Genomic DNA, 21,175 nt, shown 5'->3' with positions numbered 1-21,175 from the left:
CTTGACAATTTCAAATTTATTTATAAATAATATAGAAAACATATTCAAGGGTAAAATTATCCTCTAAAAATCCTTAAGATGAGTGAGTCTTCCTAATAATTATTCTTTCCAGCTTACCCAAAAGAAAAACATATATAATAGTAAAATGAAGAACACACCCTTTTCTCACTGGAAGAGGAAGAGAGGAAAGGAAAATTGGGCTTGATCAACCAAGGCTCTCTCTGTAAATCTGTATCTTGTGTAAACATCGTTGTAGTATCAAATCTTCTTTCATGTAAAGATCTCCCTATCAACTCCAAGCTTGATATACATTATGTAGCGGGCCAAGCATCGAAATAGGTTGAATAGGTCCAAATATATAAAATATGAGCACAAAAATGTTTCTTATTGAGGTGACAACCGAGGGATGGGAACTCAAAATCTGCCCATTTGTTGGTTTAGTTTGTAGGAGGAGTATTATCTTTCTTAACCCACTGCTTGACTGGTTTTCTTGAATTTCTTACCCTGTGCCTTCTCATGCCAAGGTTCCTCTGCTCACTGGTACTAGCCCTACTTGAGGAACCACTTGAGCTAGTTTCAGAAAAAGTTATAGCATCCCTCTGCTGTTGCTCAGAGGTGGGTCCTTTGGCCGATAAAGCTGGAGGTGGTGCAATTGGCCGCTGAAGAAACATACCTGGAACTATGACACCATTTTTTTTGGGCTCAATTAAGCCACTATTTTCTTCCTGTAATTTCAGTACGGCTTCAAATTTCAGTCTTCTGGTTAATTCTGAATCAGAATGAAGGAGCTTCTCGTCATCAGTGATTTCAGTCCCATTGGAACTCTGAAACCCAAATAAATGATGATTATGTTACGTAACCACTCAAAGTAATACCTTATGTGCCTAAAACAGTAAAACCTAAGAACAATGGGATTAATTATCCAACTAGTTCTAGTTTCTAGCAACATGCATACACCACACTAAAATTCATGCTCTAGAAAATTGACAGTCGACTGAGCTAACACAACTCAGTTGCATCAAGATAACTTCACAACAACTAAACAAGATCTTCACTCAATTGAGCCATAAGTCACTAAACTGACCAAATCAAAACTCAACCAAGTGTAAAGGATGATAATTTTCTCTCTAGGCTGGTAACCGAAAATGTCGAATTTCACAAATTTCACATTGTATTGACATTTATTTTCAGTCATATCAAGATGACTTCACAATAACTAAACAAGATCTTCACTCAATTGAGTCATAAGTCACTCAACTCACCATATCAAGACTCAACCAAGTGTAAAGGATGATAATTCTCTCTAATAAGCTGGTCACTGAAAATGTTGAATTTCATAAAGTTCACATTGTATTGACATTTATTTTTAGTCATATCATCAATGCAAGTAATTTTGAGATTTAAAGCTATTAAAGATTTATTAGTAGTTATTTGTTAAAGGGTAGTTTAGTTTTTTTGTTTTTTGAAAAAGTCTACATATATTCCTTGTACTCTTTTCTTGTGGAATAAGACATTATTTTTTCTTTTCACTCAACATGGCATTAGAGTAAGTTTGATCCAGAACCCTAGTCCTAAAAAATAAATAACCTAGCCTTAAAACAATACAATAATGTGCTACAATGTTGTGCTAAAATACACACACTATGGTGATCCACTAAAAGGACGCTACAATGATTTGCTACAGTGACCTCCAGCATTAGTGCTTATGCAATTTGTTGTATTTTATGATGCAAGTATGTGTTAGTGCTTAAGGTTTCCAAATATCTCTTCAATAATTAACAAAGTATGGCATCTAGTAGTGATCATAAATCTGGAGATAGTGCTGGTATTCAGATTACTTCAATAAAGCAAAAGAAACTTAATTGTTTATAATGGGCTAAAGCCATGAGAGTATATATTGGGACAAAGGGAAAACTAAAAAATCTCGTGGAAGATCCTCCTCCACAGGAATCTAAAAGTTCCGATAAGTGGCAACAAGATGAATTCATGATAATAACATGATTACAATATGGAACCCAATGTTAGCACTAATTTCATGTTTCTAGAAACTACAGAGTAGATATAAGATGCAACTAAAGAGGTGTACTCTCAAGAAAAAAATACTTCGAGAATCTAGCAACTGTATGTAGATATTTTTGGGGCAAAAGAATAATGGGAAACCTCTGAGTGAATACTATGCATCCCTCAAAGGGATGTGGGAGGAATGGAATGCATATCAACCATTATTGGTTGATATTAAGGTTCCAAGAAGGCAAATGGGAAGAGTTCTAGGTTGCTAAATTTCTTTCTAACCTTAATTTTGAATATGTTAAGGTTAAACATAGTATACTTGTTAATGAAAAGTTACCATCTCTCAGCAATATTTATGTTTGACTTCAACACACTGATCTACAGTCCTTTTCATCTAGGAATGATATTAAAGGATACTTCCGCACTTGCCTACAGTAAAAGGTAGTGGTGGTCCTTTTATTCGAGGCCAAGGCCGAGGAGGCAAAGGCAGAGGCGAATGTAGAAGTGACAGACTATGCTCACATTGTTGTAAGAATAATCAAACATTTGATAATGTTGGGATAAGTTTGATCATCCTATATGGGCTAATCAAATTACCTCCTCTTTTGATGGTAGAGTTGTTGTTCCTACTCCTGTTCGATCTGCAGGTGGTAGCAGGGAATGTATTACCTTATCTTTAGATGATTATAACAAACTAGTTTTGATGGTCTTTAGAGATGTCCTTGTGATCCAACATCAATATTCCTACTGCTACCTTCGCACATTCAGGTATACATGCTCGTCTTACTCCTGATCAGTCTTCTTCCCCTTGAGTTAAGGATTCTGAAGTTTCATGTCATACGATTCGAAAGTCCTTAGTCCTTCTCATTGATGGATCTTTTTCTTTTGTTCCTGGTCAAGGAGTGGTTCATCCCATTCCCTCCTCATCTTTTAAACTTAATTCTATTATATATGTACCAAAATTTCATATTACTTTATTATCTATTAGTAAGCTTACTAAGAAATTTAATAGTGCTGTTATCTTTTTCCCTTCTCATTGTGTTTTTCAGGATCTCCACACAAAGAGGATGATTAGGGGAGGACTTGAGCAAGATGGGCTTTATTGTTAGATGGTGCTACTCTATCTTCATTTGTTACTCCTCTCTAATGGTGTTATAGACTATGTCATGTTTCTTTTGAGCAGTTACATTCCGTAAGATTGTCTCAAAAGTTGTTAAATACGGTTCAGTGTAAGTCATGTGAACTAGGCGAACACCAGTTGTTATCTTTTATCTCTAGAGTTAATAATAGGAATCTTAGTCCTTTTGCTTTAATTCATTCAAATGTTTAGGACCGATGTCGCACCTCTAATGTTCAGGGATATCGGAACTTCGTTAGTTTAACTGATGATTGTTCTCAAGTCACTTGGTTATTTTTGCTTAAAAAAAGATCCAAAGTATCTCATATATTGAAATTTTTTATCAAGAAATAAAAAACTGGTTTGATATTTCAATTGATATTCTTCGATTAGATAATGCTCTTGAATATAATGATCGTTCTCTTTCCCTTTTTTGTACTGAAAATTGATTGTCCATCAATTTTTGTGTGTTTATACACCCCTACAAAAGAGGGCTTGTGAAAGGAAACATTGTTATTTGTTGGATGTTACTCATTCTATTATGTTTTATATGAGGGTTCCAAAATCTTATTAAGTAGATGCTACTCTAACTACAAGTTATTTGATAAATCACTTACCCACTTCTATATTACATCAAAAGACGTCTTATTCTATGTTATTTCCTAATCGTCCCCTATTTTCTCTCACTCCTAGAGTTTTTGGATGTATTGCTTTGTTCATAATTTTTCTCTAAATAAAGACAAGCTTGATCCTCGATCCATCAAATGTGTATTTTTCTTTTATATTGTAAAACTCATAAAGGGTACAAATGTTTTGATCCCGTGTCTCAGAAATACTTTATCAGTATTGATATAACATTTGTTGAGACTATTTCTTATTTTCCTGATCATGGTTTACGATTAGAAAATGACTTATTTCAGTCTGAATTTGTTCCTCTTCATGTTGTTATTTTATTTTATTTTTATAGGAAACAACAATGAATTATATTGAATTAGAAATTAGGAAATACAAAATAAGGATGAGGAATCCTCCCACAAATGAAAGCTAAACAAATTGAATACCAAGATCAAAAAGCTATATAATTATTACAAAAAGCAACCTTTACTAACCCACACCCTTGGAGTTACACACCGCTAGTCAAGCTAGTTAAACCAAATTAAGGGGAATGTCCTTAAAAGTTGTGGTGCAAGAAGCCCAAAAAGAAGCAAGGAAGTGAATAGTGTCTCATAGAGCCTCTGAATTCCTTGCCTTGTCCTCAAATATCCTAACATTTCTTTCTCACCATACAACCCAAATTAAAGCAATACAAGCGGATTGCCACAATACTAGTCCTCTCTTGGATCTTCCCAATCCCTTAAAATTAACGGTCATCATGTCAAAGATGCTCCTTAAGGGGGCCCAATCCATCTTGGCTATACAAAATAACCTATGCCACAACCCCATCATTAAAGGACAATGTAAGAAGAGATGATCTATTGATTCTCCATGCTCCATACACAACTTACAAATATCAGAACTGAAAACTTTGTAAGGCCTTCTCAGTTGTAGTAAGTCATTAGTATTTACCTTCTTGTGTGACAAAGGACTTAACCTTAAAAGAGACTTGAGACTTCCCAAGAAAATTAGTAGGGGAAGTTGGAGATGAATCAAAAAGGAAAGGGGTCTCTTCATGTTGTTATGGATACTTATCTATCTTTTTTTTATTATTATTATTATTATTTTTTTTTTATAAGTAAGAAAAATATTGTATTACAAGGAGGCACTAAAATAGTGACTCAAAATGTATAGAATAGAAAGGGAAATACTCACCCCCTGACAAGAGAAACAAAAAATTGTCCACAATGATATACAAGAAAAACAGCCCCTCCCTTAATGGGAACCCACCCAATCAATAAACTCCAAAAAGGTCAATGGACCATTTTTTTATAAACAGTTTAGTCTCCGACCAAAGTGAGTTAAGAAAATAAGTTTTCAGTCTTTAGATAGACAACACCTCATCTTCAAAGGCAATTCTATTCATTGTCTTCCAAATTGTCCAAAAAATGCAAAGGGCGCTCTCCAAACTATCTTGTGCCTTTTTCCCACAAAGAAACTGTTCCACCCCAATAGGGTTTCCCTAACCAAAGACGGAAACACCCAAGACACCCCAAAAAGAGTGAAAAGCATCTCCCACAAAGCCCTTGACTTCTCACAATGAAGGAGGAGATGGTCAATGGATTCCTCATCCGCTTGACAAAAATAACATCTATTTGCTAAGGCCTGACCTCTCTTTTTAACTTGGTCCAAGGTTAGAACTTTGCCCCAAGATGCCTCCCAAGCAAAAAAACTTACTTTTGGTTGCACACATGATTCCTAAATGTTCTTCATTGGAAATAAAACTGAAGAGCCTAGCTCTAAAGCTTTGTAAAGTGACTTCATCGAGAAAGAACCATCCTTTGTTTCCATCCACTGCACCCTATCCTCCTCCTCTAAGATCAAATTCTGACCACACAGGCAAAACGGAAGGCCCTCCACCTAATCCATCTCCTAATCATTAAAGGACCTAGTGAAGCAAAGACTCCAACACCCCCGCCCCTCTCACCCTCTTTGTCCCGTTCCAAACATCCTTCACCCAAGCTTCTTTGGGATAAGTTATGGAAAATAAGGGAAAGAACCACATAAAGGTGTATCCCCACACCAAGTATCCTTCCAAAAGCTCACCTTTTGGCTATTCCCCACCACAAAGGATATTCTACTGCTAACAATGTGCTCAAGCTTCCTAATTGCTTTCCACAACCCTACACCATACCCCTCTTACATCTCGAGAATACCACCCTCCTCATTCCTCCCCATATTTCCCCCTAATTACTTGGTTCCATAAAGCCCCTTTCTCATTCGCAAAGTGCCAACTCTATTTGCAAAGGAGGGCCTTATTAAGCGTAGAAAGACTCTTAACCCCCAAACCCCTTTTTCTCTTATCAAGATACACTGTAACCAATCTTACTAAGTGAGGTCTCTAGTCTAAGGCCCCACCTCTCCACAAAAAATCTCTCTGAATCTTCTCCAACCGTAATCTGAACCCCCTTGGCATTTGAAAGATAGACATGAGGTAAACAAGCAAGTTGGATAGTGTACTTCTAATCAAGGTAATTCTCCCTCCCTTTGAGATATATTGGGTGTCCACATAGCCAATCTCTTACGGAATCTCTCATCCACTCCATCCCAAGCTATCATAAACTTGAAGGAAGCACCCAATGGCATCCCCAAATAAAGGGAAGGTAAACTACCCACCTTACAACCAAGCTTAGAAGCCAACTCCTCCACATTGTCAACATTGCCCACTGGGATCAGCTCACTTTTATCCAAGTTAACTTTAAGCCCTAATATTACCTCAAACCACATAAATAACCAACTTAAAAAGGTCACTTGGTCCTCATTGGCCTTGCTAAAAATCAGGGTATTATCGGTGAATAGAAAATGGGAGATTTTTACCCCCTCTACCCCTGACTTGGCAAGGTGACAAAATGCCTTCCCTAACAGCTCTTTTTATGAAGCAGCTAAGAGCTTCCATCATTGCCATAAACAAGTAAGGGGAAAGAGGATCTCCTTGCCTTAGACCCCTAGAACTTTGAAAGAAGCCCATAGGAGTGCCATTAACTAGAATCGAAAAACTAGCAATAGACACACACCACTTTATCCATCTTTATCCACTTCTCCCCAAAACCCATTTTTTCTATAACCGAAAACAAGAAATGCCACTCCACATGATCATACACCTTCTCAATATCCAACTTGCAGAGAATTGTTCACCCTTACTCTTCAAAATCGAGTCAATGGCTTCATTGGAAATGAGCATTGCATCCGTAATTTACCTACCTTCCACAAACGCATTTTGGGCGTTAGAAATCACCTTGGCTAGCACCAGCTTTAACCTATTAGCCAGCACCTTAGCCAACCACTTATACAGTCCCCCCACCAGGCTAATAGGCCTGAAATCCCTGAGGTCCTCTGCATATCAACATTAAGAAGGTTGCATTCACATTCCGAACAAAGCACCCATTTTCATGAAAATCCCTAAAAAAATTTCATCATCTCATCCTTAATGAACTCCCAAGAAAACTGCTAGAAATCCATGGAGAAACCGTCTTGACCTGCAGCTTTGTCTCCGTTAAAATCTGACAGAGCACCAAAAATCTCCTCTTCTGTAAAAGGTTTCTCCAGCCTTCCACCTCCATAGAGCCCAACCTCTCAAAGGACAAACCACTTAACTTAGGTCTCCACTCATCAATGGCTGAGAGTAGCTTTTGGAAAGCTCTACACTCTTCTTCCTTAATTCCATTGTCCTCAGTGATCCACCTTCCATTAATTTTGATTCTATCCATCTGGTTCCTTCTTCTGTGCACATTTACCATTTGGTGAAAAAAGCTCATGTTTCTATCCCCCTCCATCAACCAAATTTCCCTTGATTTTTGTCTCCACGACATATTTTCTAACACAACCCACTACTTGTAATTCTCTCTAGCTTCCCTCCTAGAATCCTCCTTTTCCAGAGACAGTGAACGACAACTCTCCATCTTATCCCAAAAATTCACACAGTTCAAGGCCAAAGTCTTCTGAACTTCAATCTTCCCAAACACTTCCTTATTCTAATTCCTCAGAATGGGTTTCAAAGCTTTCATCTTTTCAGCCAGAATGAAGCTAGCAGACCTGCTGAAATTTAGCCCCTCCCATCACAATCTCAACATATCTTTAAAACCCTCTTCCTTCAACTACATATTTTCAAATCTAAAAGGAGTAGGACCTCTCCTCACCCCTCCCCCATCAAAAAGAACTGGGAAATGGTCGAACACCGGTTTAGGAAGGATACATTGAACTACTCCAGGAAAATGAACCTCCCATTCATCAGAGATCAGGAACCGATCAATTCTAAACTTAGATCGATTACTTAAACTGTCACTCCAAGTAAACCGACCTCCCTGAAAGGGCAAGTCCCTCAACTCTAAATCCTCGATTACCTCCAAGAATCCCCTCATGTTAGAGGATAAATTACCACCTCTACTACGCTCCGAGTGGTATCTGATCATGTTAAAATCACCTACCACACACCAAGGATCTTTCCATAACACCAACAAAAACCATCTTCACAATTCTGGAAACAATAAGAAACTGAGAAAGTTACCATTTCCATCTCCAAACACTGCACCACCCTATTATCCCATAAAACTACCACCACCACCACCACCACCCCACCGCTCCATTGGAATTCACAACTCCCTAGCCCAACCATTCCCCCATCCCCCCAAGACTGCATACTACCCCAAAAGACATCTTTTGTATCTTAGTTTCTTGTAGGCAAACTAAGTCCACCTTCTGAGATTTGATTACAACCTTTATTAACATTTTTTTTTCACAGTCATTTGCCCCTCTTACATTCCATGACAAAACTCGAAGTTTCATTCAACTCAAACCGGTTCCCCTTTGTCGTCCCCCTCCTGTCCCACAATAGTTCACCGAACACTCCAACTTTTTCAGTTCACGATTAGACCTTAAGGACTTCTGCCATTTTCTCTTTTTCCCTGATACCTTCTCAAAATGATCTCTTCTCTCAATCAACCTTTTGAGAAGCTTTAGGATCTCCCCCTCAACGCCCTCCATAGGCATACCCAAGCAATGGCAAAACTTTGCCAAGCAACTGTTGCTCCAAAACTCTATGACCCCTCTCTCTTCTTCCATCGTCCCTTTCCTTAAAGCCTTTTTTGCAAAAGCCCCAAAACCTTCCTTCTCTTTGCCCATCTCGTCTGCCAAAATCACACTCAACGGGTCAACAGCCAACTCCCCGGAACTTCCTCCCAAGCCAACGGTCACATCGTAGTTTCTCTTACCACCACCAAAGCCCCATCCATCCCATAGAAAGGAGAAGAAGAAGAAGAGACCCCCCACCCCCTTTTCCCCCAAAGCACAAAAAGAGCCAGTCGAATAGGAGTACCTGGAAGCTTCTTCCAAAAGGCTCTCATCAGTAGGAGAGTCGTTGTCGGACGCCAATCAAGTCCCCATAGCCAACGGTCCTCTACACAGCTTAGCTTCGGCCCCCCACTCTTCAGAAATCGAGTCTCTCCCAAAGCCCTAGCCTTCTTAAAACTTTATTGGGGGGGAAACCGTTTTAACTGCAACATTTTTAATAAATCGAATGTCTTCTCCAATCTTAGACTTTAAATCCCTTGTTAACGTACTTTCAAAGTTTTTTCCTAACTTTAAGGGTATTGAAACATTTCCTCCAAAAATATTTGGGTGTGTATCTTTCATTCACATTCCCAAATAATCTAGAGACAAACTTGACCAAAGAGCTCTTAGGTGCGTCTTCCTTGGATATTCTTCCAATCAAAAGGGATATAAGTGCTACCATCCACCCATAAAAAGGTCATATATCACCATGGATGTTACTTTCTTTGAGAGTCAACCATATTTCACACACACTTATCTTCAAGGGAAGATTGGAGGAATGGAAGATAAGTTGTCAAGAATTTTTCCTAGGAATGGTGAGAATGATGGGGGCGTCCTTCCACAACTAGCTAATGTGCCAAATGTCTCTACCTCAAACACATCAAGTTCCCTTACTGTGCAAGATATTTCAGCCCCAGAATTTTCAAATTCTACAATTTGATGTGAAGAATGCTTTCTTACATGGCAACTTAGAAGAAGAGGTATACATGGACACTCCATCGGGATTTGGTGATAAGGCTTGGAAGAACAAAGTCTGCAAGCTTAAGAAGTCTCCTTATGGACTTAAAACAATCTCCAAGAGCAAGGTTTGGGAGATTTACAAAATCAATGATAAGAATGAACTACCATCAAAGCTAAGAAGACCACACATTGTTTATCAAACATAACTCCTCTCGTAAGTTGACTACCTTGACAATTTATGTGGATGACATTATTGTTACTGGAAATGACAAGGGGGAAATTCAAAGACTAAAAACTTATTTTTCTAATGAATTTGAGATCAAGGATCTAAGGAGTCTAAAATATTTCCTCGGAATTGAAGTGGCATGTTCAAAAAGGGGAATATTTATTTCCCAACAAAAATATATCTTTGATTTGCTAAAGGAGACAGGAATGCTAGGATGCAAACCAGTAGAGACTCCGATTGAGCAAAATCATAAATTATGAGGAAAAATAGAGGATGATATGGTAGATCGTGGCCTTTATCAAAGATTGGTGGGGAAATTAATTTATTTATCTCACACTCAACCAAACGTTGCATATGCTATAGGTGTGGTAAGCCAATTCATGCATTCACCACATGAATCTCACATGGAGGCAATATCTAGAACCTTTCGTACACCAGGCAAGGAAATCTTATTTCAGAAGACAAGAAATATAGAATTGGAAGCTTACAGTGATGCTGATTGGGCTGGATCAATTGTCGATAGAAGGTCAACTTATGGATATTGTACCTTTTTGGGAGGAAATCTAGTTAAATGGAGAAGTAAAAAGCAACTGATGGTGGCTAGATCTAGTGCAGAAGCTAAGTTTAGGGTCATGACCCAAGGGATTTGTGAACTACTCTAGATAAAGATTATTCTTACTGACCTTGGCATCACTTTAAAAGAACCCATGAGGTTATATTGTGATAACCAAGTTGTTATAAATATAGCCCATAATCCCATTCATCATGATCGAACCAAGCATGTGGAGATAGATCAGCATTTCATAAAAAAAAAACTTGATATTGGGCTAATTTGCACTCTGTATGTCCTCTCTTCTAAACAATTGGCAGATATACTAACAAAGGGCCTACCAAGTTTAACTTTTTATACGATCTTAGACAAGCTGGGAATGCAAAATATTTTTGCACCAACTTGAGGGGGAGTGTTAAGAGAATAAGCCAAGAAATTAGCAATTATTTTTCTCCATATATATTTGATTTCTCCTACCACATTTTTCCTTTCTTGTAAAAGCTAACCCATGATTCTTGTACCAAGAATCTGGGTAAATTCCATATCCTTAGGTAAATTTCCATATAGGACTCTTGCAATCAGATTTCTTGAGTTTAGGGATTTTTATATAAGTAGCCTAATTTAAGAGATCTCATTCTTTGTATATATGTATTGTAAATCAGAATGAAAAGATATACAACAGATTTTTTTCATCACTCTAGTACCACAATGCATTCCACATTTGCAATGCACCACCTCGTATGCTCCCAGTGGATCTAACCTTAACACCTAAGGGAATGCAAATCTCCTTCACATCCTAGCAAAAGTTTGACAAACTTCTTTGAGAGCTTTGGGAACGGGAAGGCAAACTAGGTTTTTCAAATCAGAAACAAAGAACCTATTTAGGCAAGGTATGTATAAGCTTAAGAACCTAGTAGACCAATTCTGGAAAAATCCTCAAATTAAAACCTTTAAAAAATGCATAGACAGATCTCCAGAATTTTGGAGGATTCTATCATGAACGCTCGAGCGCCTTTAGAGTGCTTGAGAGCTTGAGGTAGTTTTTAAAACACTTGAAAAAGTCATTTTGCTTAGTTTTAAAAACTCCAGCCATACTATGTCATACCAATCACTAATTTGTCTTTCCTAAACCTTTCTATACTTACCTATGTCATCCCGGTTGATCAATCAACAACCTTGAGTCTTCAATTTATATATATATATATATATATATATATATATGTTTTGCACTCTTTTCTTGAAGAACAAGACACTATTTTTTTTCTCTCACTCAACAATACTAATACGAGAATGTTTTGTCATAAGCAAGTGGCACTACATCTATTGGCAACAAAATGTTCCATGAAAGGACAAGGCACAATGAAGTTAATTATTACTTTGTAAGAGAAAATAAAGGAACACATTATTCGTTTCTCTTACATGAAGATGAAAATCAGTTACGAGATATTATCAAATTGAGCATTTTAGCTCAAGGGGAAATGTTAAAGAACTATTTAGGTATTAGGTAATTATTACAATTATTGTGCCTATTTGTAATTTCAGAAAAATATGTTAATATGAATAAAATTACCAACTAGTTCCAGCTGTACCAGCTTTTCTTTCATTTTCTCCTCGCTCCCTCTCCCTGTTTCTTCTCTATTCTCAATACTTTGACAACCCTAACCAGTCAAAATCATGAAAAACACATCCATAGCTCCAAATTGACAAGAACTACTTGTAATAACCAAGAACCCAATTGATTAAGTTTAACCCCAGCCCTTGTACAGCTGACTCCCCTTGTACATGTACATTTCATCAGTCAGTCATCAGGGAAGATCAGGTTCTTCTAGTTTATATCACAATGTTAAATCTTAGGTCAATGGGTATACCATACACATAGTCCTAATAGTTTCTTCAAATCAATTAAAGAGGGTAAAAAAAACAAAGGTTTTATGATTGCCATATCAACAAGGACCTAAAATTGAAGAAGGCTTAACTGAACCAAACTTATCAATCCCATTAGCCAGGCCAAAGGATTGGCTAGGAGTTAATCCAACCAACATAAACACAAGGAGCATGCCCTTGTACAATTGTGCAAAACAAATGTCTGATTGAATAGTGAACAGTTACCAATATAATGTCACATCAACATTCTCATAAGAACCAGTAAAGGGGGTTGCCAGATGAAATTTTTCAAGGAAAGATTTAAAGCAAGTGATATTGTACCAAAGTAGATGCTTCAACAAGGATACAGCATTAACAATAGGGAAGTATTCAGCAAGAAATCACGAAAATGTATCCTTTGAGGAATTCTAATCATAGTGATCAGTAAATCACTTACCAAATTCGAGGAGTGAGAACCAACCAAGCTAAGCACATGTTCAATATCTTTGGCATGGAAGACCTTACGACAAACAGGGCAGTTTCCTGTACTCCCTTCAGTCATTCCATGCATGCCTAGACACAAATTATCAGGATCCTAATTAAAAATATATTATTGAAGGGAGCTAGAATAAGAATGGATAGGTAAATTGTTTAATTAAAGGAAAAAAATTGATAGAGGTCACAACACATCCCATATTGCATATTCAGTGTTGATCATGCCAAATGAAGATACACGTGTAATGTGCATGTGTTCATAACATGCAGATACCACATGGCCTATTTTGTGGGGTACACTCACCTATGACAAGAAAAGGATGTTGACATCCTTTTTTGCTATAAAAAAAAAAAAAAAAGGAAGAAGAAGAAGAATGGAGTGGGAGGGGGGGATTAGCAAGAAAGGAACTCACCGTTTGATGTTAACAAAATAAGATTCAATTACTTCATGCTCAGTATGCAAATAATGAAAAAAAAAATCTTCATTTATAGGAAACAGAAAATATTATTACAAGGAAAATAAGTAACAAGCAATTATGTGAGCTCCTATAGACAAAGAAAACAAAAGGAAAAAAAAAAAAAAGAAGGAGAAAAACCAAAACAAGGCCCATAACTCCAAACACCCCACATATAACAACTCTAGTACAAACAACCCTCAGCATGCACTTTGGTGAAGAAAATGCTGAAAGTACTTATAGGAGGCTCTCCTCTTAGCAAATCCATTCGATTTTTTTAAGAAAATAAATAAGTAAATAAATAAGAGTTGATATATTATGTGCCAAGAATCACAATGGCATTGAACACATATGTGGAAGATTGGTAGTATTGTTTGAAGCTTGCAATGGTAGCATAGCAATGGTACTACTGATTACCAGAGGTTAGCTAGATAGCTGATTGATTAGCAGGTTCTCTTTATTTAACCGAGCAATTTGTTTGGAACAAATATGCCCTTCTTATCTCTTCCATAGACACAACAAGGAAGTGATTAGGATATTACATGGACAGGCCCAATGGACTTAGAGAGATCAAAGAGACTATTGTCCAGATGGACTATGAGAAGGCTCCAGCTGCTAATGGGTTTTCCATGGCCTTTTCTCAAAACTGTTGATTCAGGAATAAGACCTATCAAGCTAGTTACTAACCTGTATAATGGTATTGCTAAAGTCCTCTAGATTTATTTTAAAGAGTTCCCTCAATGAAATGATCTCTCTCGGTCATAGGGCCTTGCTTGAGGATACTCCAATTCTTGACATGGTTCTGGTTGCCAATGAGACTCTAGATGAAAAGTTTTGTTGTAAAGAAGCAAAAATAAAAAAGGTTGTTTTCAAAGGGGATTTTGACCAGTCCTACAATCATTTTGATTGCAACGTTGCAGAATCATATCTTGAGCAGGAAAAGCTACGAGATGCATATGCAATAGGTGGATTAGAAGCTGTTTGTCCTTAGCATGCACAGTTATCATTATTATGAAAGGAGGAGGCTTTAATGCTTTCAAAAGGATTAAGCAAGGAGATCTCTATCCCCTTTCTTAATCCCATTGGTAGTAGACATCATGAAGTAGAGCATGCATGCCAAACATGCCCCTTTAGACTTATTATAGAGACAAGCATGCATATTTATCTTTTAGTTAAGATTTTTAGGTATGTTTTCATTTATCAAATTATGAAAAAAAAAAATTTAGGATTGAATGTTTCAAGCTTACAAAGTTGTTAGGATTCATTTTGAAATTTAATTGATTCATTTTATCCAAAAGTCCTCTGCATTGCCAATATAAAGGCCACTCTCGATGAAAAATAATAGATTAGATTTTCTAACCCAATACTAACTTTTTATTTTCTTTTCCTATTTTGCTTATCCCACATTAGTTTGGTTCAAAATCAAGTCATGGGTTTTGAGTCATTGAAGCATCATATTGGGGGAAATGATGCTCAAGAAATGAACCATGGGATGGCTATGTTCATTCATGATCCGGATTGTTTTTGCTCTTGGGTTAATGTCCACCCTCGAGATTGTGTTTGCCTATAGAATTCTTTTAGCCCTAAGATTTGATGTGACCTCAAATGCCTAACTTGATTTATTCACGACCACTGGGATTGTGTTTGCCTTTAGAATTCTTTTAGCCCTAGGATTTGGCATGACCTCAAATGCCTTAAAAGAGGTTTAACTTGATTTATTTGCAGCCAATTGGTTTCTAGATAAAATGAATAAAACTTTGTGCTTAAAAAGTGCTATTAGAGCATTCCGATCCAAAGAAAATTCAAATACCCAATTTTAATTTCAAGTTTCTTTCTACTTACCAAACCCAATTTTCTTCTCGCTTATTCACTAGACTTTCAAGCTCATTGCACCAGTTACCAAATATTAATCTTCTGGTTTAGACTGGGTTTTTGAAAAAAAAAAGTTGAAGAAGAAGAAGAAGCTAATTGCAGTAAAAGTTGAGGAGGAGGGGACTACTAAGACACATCACAGACTTGAATTTCCTCTAGTTCAATTTTTAATTGAGGCAACTTCCAACCTCCCCACTCTTCCAGCTAGTATTTCTACAAGTATAGTAACAACTTTGTTAATTCCTACCCTATCATTTCTACCAAGATACACAGGGCAGATCAAGGAAATAATTGATGATGCAGTCATTGGTTTCTCTTGTGGTGGTGGTTATCATTGATTTTTTTTTTTTTTTTTTTGTGATAGGCTAATTTTCATTGATATCTTGTCAAATGGCATCCAGATACCAATGTGAGTTGATATGCTTAGTTAGGAGCATCATCCAACATAGTGGATTTATCAAAGGCGTAGCAATAGGGCATTCATCTTTTAGTTAGGACTTTTAATTATGTTTTTCATTTATTAAAATTATCCAGTTTTTTCTTCTAATATTACCACATTTTAAGATCATCAAGTTGTTAGGATTTCTTTTAAAATTTTAGTTTATTTATTTCATCCAAATGCGCTCTAGGTTGTCTACATAAAAGCCATTCTTGGTGAATAATATACAAATTGGAAGATTCATTAAATTCACTGGTTGTTGCCTACTTCTGCTCCTATGTTTCCTCTCTCCATTCTGTAACCAAGTTCTATTAATCACCAGTTTAAAATCCCAACTGATGCACCAATAACCTCCTACAACACCCTAATGGCCCTCAACTCCTAAACTCACTGCTCTCCACCTCCTCGATCAGACCATACACCCATGAAAAGACCCACAAAACACTTCCTCATAATTCTTAAATAGACAAGAAATTGAAAAAGTTAGCACCTCCAACTCAACACTCCAAAGGTCTTAAGAGTCCCAAAACACAACCAAACCTCTAACAACCCACAACATTAATGGCTCCTACTCCATGCCCCTCAAAAATAAATAAATTAATTAATGGCTCCTAGTCCAAAAAAATAGCCTATCCCCTAGCTTCTAACCACCTTAATAGACATGACACCCATCTTATTCTTTTGTAAACATGTTAGATTTACATTCTAAGAGCATAATAACGATTTAACAAATTTGAATCATTAGACCATACGTTCCAAAACAAAATCCTATGCTTCATTGCTTAAGAGTAGTGATAACAAATCGACCACAAAAGACTTCCCACTTTCCACCACTTCTATCATAATTCACCACAAAAAAAAAAAAAAAAAAAACTTCTAAAGCTCTTTATATTTGCTTGAACTAGTTCCTACACTTAACTTTTTGAGCTTGTAGAACCTTGTTGACTTATTCGTGGTTCAATACCCATTAGAATCATTGTTGCCCTTGGAAAGCGATTTCTCAAATTTTCGAGGTTTTTTCTAATTTCACTCAATCCTTGGTGGGAGATGACTTTGTTTTTAGGAGGATGCCTAGTTAGGTGATCAACCTCTCAAGTATCAATTTTCAAATCTTTTCAAAAGTATAAGGTCTAAAAATGTGTTCGTTCCCCCAACCAAAGACCAATCTTCTAAATTTTCATCTTAGATTTTTAATTTTTGTTCAAACTTTTCTAATCTAGAGCTAGAGGATCTTTCTAGCCTCTTCTCCTCCTTGCAACATGTGTGCATATCACCCTCCTCTACGTCTGGAAGGGTTTGATCTTTGACTCCCTCTGGTCTTCTCTCGATGAGCTCTCTCTTCACGATTCTCTCAGTTTTGCCTACCTCTCCTATCTTAACCCCTTTTTCTCTCGCCAAGTTAATCTACAACTCAAAAGCTCTACCTAAAGTAAAAGTCTTTGCTTGGTTTGTGGCTAATAAGGACAACACCAATGACTTGCTTCAATCAAGAAGGCCCTACAAAGCTCTTGGCCAAGATCAATGTATAATGTGTTTGAAAAGTAGTAAATTAGTTTATCATCTTTTTCTCCATTGTCCCACTATAATACAGTTGCGGTATATATTGTTCAGCATAGCCAATCTCAAATGGGTTCCTCTTAGCGGCATAGTGGAGAAGTTGGGAATCTCCTTTGAAGGCTTAGCAACCTACCTAGAGGGAAGGTTCTTTACCATGCTGTATAAGTCTCCTTGTATAGTCAAGTATAGCCATATTTTGATCAGTTTTTTTGTAATTGTGGGGAGGACTCCTCATCCTTTTCATGTATTTTTTTCCATAATTAATACATCTTTTGTTTCTAATAAAAAAAACATATATTCATGCGAACCTAAATCTGATTCTTTCATTCATGAATCATAATTTGATCTTGATGAGCTACTAGCTTTCAAAGAAGTTGTTTGGTCTAGTACTCAACATCCTATTTCTAATTTTGTTTTGTACCATAGAAGTAATGTCTTTCAAGGCCTTTGAAAGCAATCTTTCTGGTGTGAACACTCCTAGAGCCACACAGGAAGCTCTAGTAAATCCAAAATAGAAAGAAGTTGTTCAAGAGGAAATGAGGGCCTTACACAAGAATGATACATGGGCTATAAATGGCTATCCACAATAAAGTTTAAAGTTGATAGGATAATTCATAGATACAACTTGTAGCCAAAGGCCTATGATATTGACTATTAAGAGACTTGTGCACTAGTTGTTAAGATGAACACAATCTGAGTTCCTTTATCACTTGTGAATTTAGAGTGATAAAATCTACATCAATTAGATGTAAACAATGTGTTCCTCTACAGTGATCTAGAGGAGGAGATGTACGTGAAATTACCTTCAGGCTTTGAAGAAACCCTTGGAAGGAAGAAGGATTGTAAGTTGGAAAAATCGAAGGCTTGGTTTGCAAAGTTCATGAAATCAATCTAAAAGTTGAGATATGTGCAAAGTCAAGGTGATTGTACTATGCCCCATAAACATATTAAGGGAGTTAAGGTCACTATTCTTAATATTTACATTGGTGACATTATCTTAACTAGTAATGATGTTATTGAAATGGAACATTTAAAGGGATTATTAGTCAAGAAATTTAAGATTAAGAATTTGGGTGATCTTAGATATTTCCTTGGGGTTGAGGTTGCTAGATCAAAAAAAGGGAATTTTTCTATGACAATGAAAATATAACCTAGACCTACTAAAAGAGACAAGTATGTTGTAGTGCAACCCTATAGACACTCCAATAGATGCAAATCACAAACTTGGAATAGTGTCAAGAGTAATGTTATGAGAAAGGAAGTTATTGGAGGTTAGTTAGCAAGCTAATACATTTGTCACATACTAAACTTGATAATGCCTTTGTTGTGATTGTTGTTAGTCAATTTCCAAATGCTCCAAATGAGGATCATATGAATGTCATTTTTAAGATATTGATATACCTAAAAGGAACCCCTAGAAAGAGAATTCTATTCTCTAAGAATAATCATTTGGAAGTAGAAGTTTACACTAACATTGATTGAGCAAGTTTTATAAGTGATAGGAGATCTACTTCTAGGTAGGCAATTTAGTAACTTAAAGGAAAAAAAAAAAAAAAAGCAACCAGTTGTTCTAGATCAAATGCTGAAGTGGAATTCTCTATGGCATAAGGAATTTGTGAGCTGATATGGCTAAGGTCACTAATAAAGGAACTTAGGGTGGATGATTTCTATGAGACTCTATTGTGATAATAAAGCACCCATCAACATTGCTCACAAACTTGTCCAATATGATAGAACTAAACATGTTGAGGTAGACAAACACTTTATCAAGGAAAAGCTAGAGAATGGCTTACTTTGTATGTTGTTTATCTCGACATGAAACAATTAGTCAACGTTCTAATCAAGGAGCTTCAAGACAACCATTTCAGTCTATGATCAACAAATTGGAAATGGTAAATATCTTTAAACTAGTTTGAGGGGAAGTGTTGAGAAAGTAATATATTTTCCCATTCATAAGGAGGATTTTAGGGACTTGGTAGTTCTTGTTTAGAAAGTCAAATATCTTTTACTCTTATTATAGGCAAATTTTGTGGATTATGTTTATCTCCTACCATTAACTTTCTCTTTAAGCCTCAATTGTTTATTATTATAGTCATGTTTTCTTGCAACCCTATTGTTTATATGTGTCATAAAATTATCTTTTTCTAGATGAATGAAGGAAAATCAATTCCAATTTTCGTCATGAAGGAAATCTCATCCTTAATTACTCTCTCTAAAGTTTACATATCAGAAAATAAATTCTTTAAGCAAGACCAAGCCCCTCATTCCATCCTCAAGGAATGTTTGGATCTCCAATGAAAATTGAGTCAATTCCGAAGTTGAATTTGAGCATAATTCTTGTTCTCTTTTCCTCTTTATTTATTTATTCTTTTTTAGGTGAGCACCCTAATGGAAAGTCTAAATTATGCATATTATATTACTAGTGAAACATAGAGACATCATCATAACCACCCTATGAGATGGAAACAGGATCACTTAAATTCTAAAACATCTTTATCCTAAACAGGGATGTAAGTGAACATATGTAAGGCTTACTTAAATACAAACACTAAATAGAAAAGAAAAAAAAAGTTAAATAAAAATAGAGAAAAATATGATAATAAATAAAAATAATGACAACAATGACGACAACAATAACAACAACTAAAACATCTTTCTCTTAAGCAAGTATGAAGAGAAACATATAGACTTACTCGAATACTATTTATAGCCTACAAAACAAATAAATAATAATGAATGAAAAATAACAATATGATAATTAATAAAAGTAATAAATAAAGAAACAAAAGAATCATCACTTCTATGGGGGAAAATTTTGAGTAACCAAGTACTCCTCAGTACAAACTTTTCATGATATTGAAAAGCCACACACACCCAGCTATGTAAACAAACCTTGTTGCTGTTCTATCTCGTTTGAAGGTTGTACAATTGCGCTAGATGAGTTATCAGGGTCCATCTCTTCTTGAGTTTGAAGCCAATTCCACCACCTTATAATGCATTCACTGAAAAATCCAACCAAAAAAATTGAACAAAGACATTCAGAGAAGCAAAAGTTTGTACCCCTTATCAGAAAAAATTAAGAAAATGGGAGAAACAAATTTTACCTGTGAAAACAATGAAAACAAGACATCAACTTCATAAATGGCAGAATATTATTTTGCTTATGTTCTGGAAACAAAGGATATAAACATAATGGACAATTTCCATCTGGGTGATTCATTGTAGACAGTCTCTCCACCGCTTCCTAGTAATATATTTAAAACAGTCAATATATTGCTAAAATTTGGAATTCAATATACAGGAGTATTTATTGCAATTTTTGGAACTTTAATATCATAACGGGTGTAAACACTCGACACCAATCATTTGAGGCAATGCATCCACTTAAAATCCAATACAAATTGGAGGAAACCCTTTCCTGGAATGTACTAGACCAATTGATTGAAAATGCATTGTCAAACACAATGAGATTTAACCATGCAAAGAAGTAGATGAATAATTCCAAGCATGATTCAGCTAACAAAACTGTGTAAAAATTAACAAGACTGGAACAAACTGACAAATAAAATTCCAGAATTTCCATGCACATGATATACCTGCTCAATCTTATGGAAATGGTACTTCTAAACACCTATGCAGAGGTTTATTTGGCTTCAAGGGTACTATCATGGATAGAGACAAACTAAAGCATCAGTTTTTCACAACCTGGGAGAAAGCAAAGCTAAGGATATTCGGAATTTCAATACTCTTTAGGGACCAGATAGCCCTAGGTTGTGGTCACCAGATTCTGGATGTGTTTTGGTTGCTAATGGATTAATAGTTGAAAAATTACACTAAGAGAAGAGAGGGTCTTTCAAGATCGATATTGAAAAGCCTACACTAATATCCTGCAGGGATTTTTGGACTAAGCCCTTCATAGAAAAAAAAAAAA

At 36.2% G+C, this 21,175-nt stretch overlaps 1 protein-coding gene across 1 annotated transcript in view; it reads right to left on the bottom strand.

Annotated features, from left to right (window-relative positions):
• Positions 1-201: 201 nt before the first annotated feature.
• The window catches only part of LOC100253028 (uncharacterized), a 62,445-nt gene continuing 41,471 nt past the window's right edge, over positions 202-21,175 (bottom strand). The window contains exons 4-7 of the mRNA XM_010663101.3: positions 20,349-20,488; positions 20,137-20,246; positions 12,884-12,999; positions 202-824 (exon numbers count right to left, since the gene is read on the bottom strand). Of these exons, the coding sequence (XP_010661403.1) occupies positions 438-824; positions 12,884-12,999; positions 20,137-20,246; positions 20,349-20,488 (753 nt within the window). The 3' untranslated portion in view covers positions 202-437. The remainder of the gene's footprint in view (positions 825-12,883; positions 13,000-20,136; positions 20,247-20,348; positions 20,489-21,175) is intronic.

This window comes from Vitis vinifera, chromosome 15, assembly GCF_030704535.1.
Source record: "Vitis vinifera cultivar Pinot Noir 40024 chromosome 15, ASM3070453v1".
NCBI lineage: Eukaryota > Viridiplantae > Streptophyta > Magnoliopsida > Vitales > Vitaceae > Vitis > Vitis vinifera.
The sequence above is the reverse complement of the archived record's forward strand: the minus strand, read 5'-3'. Positions and strand labels throughout refer to the sequence as shown.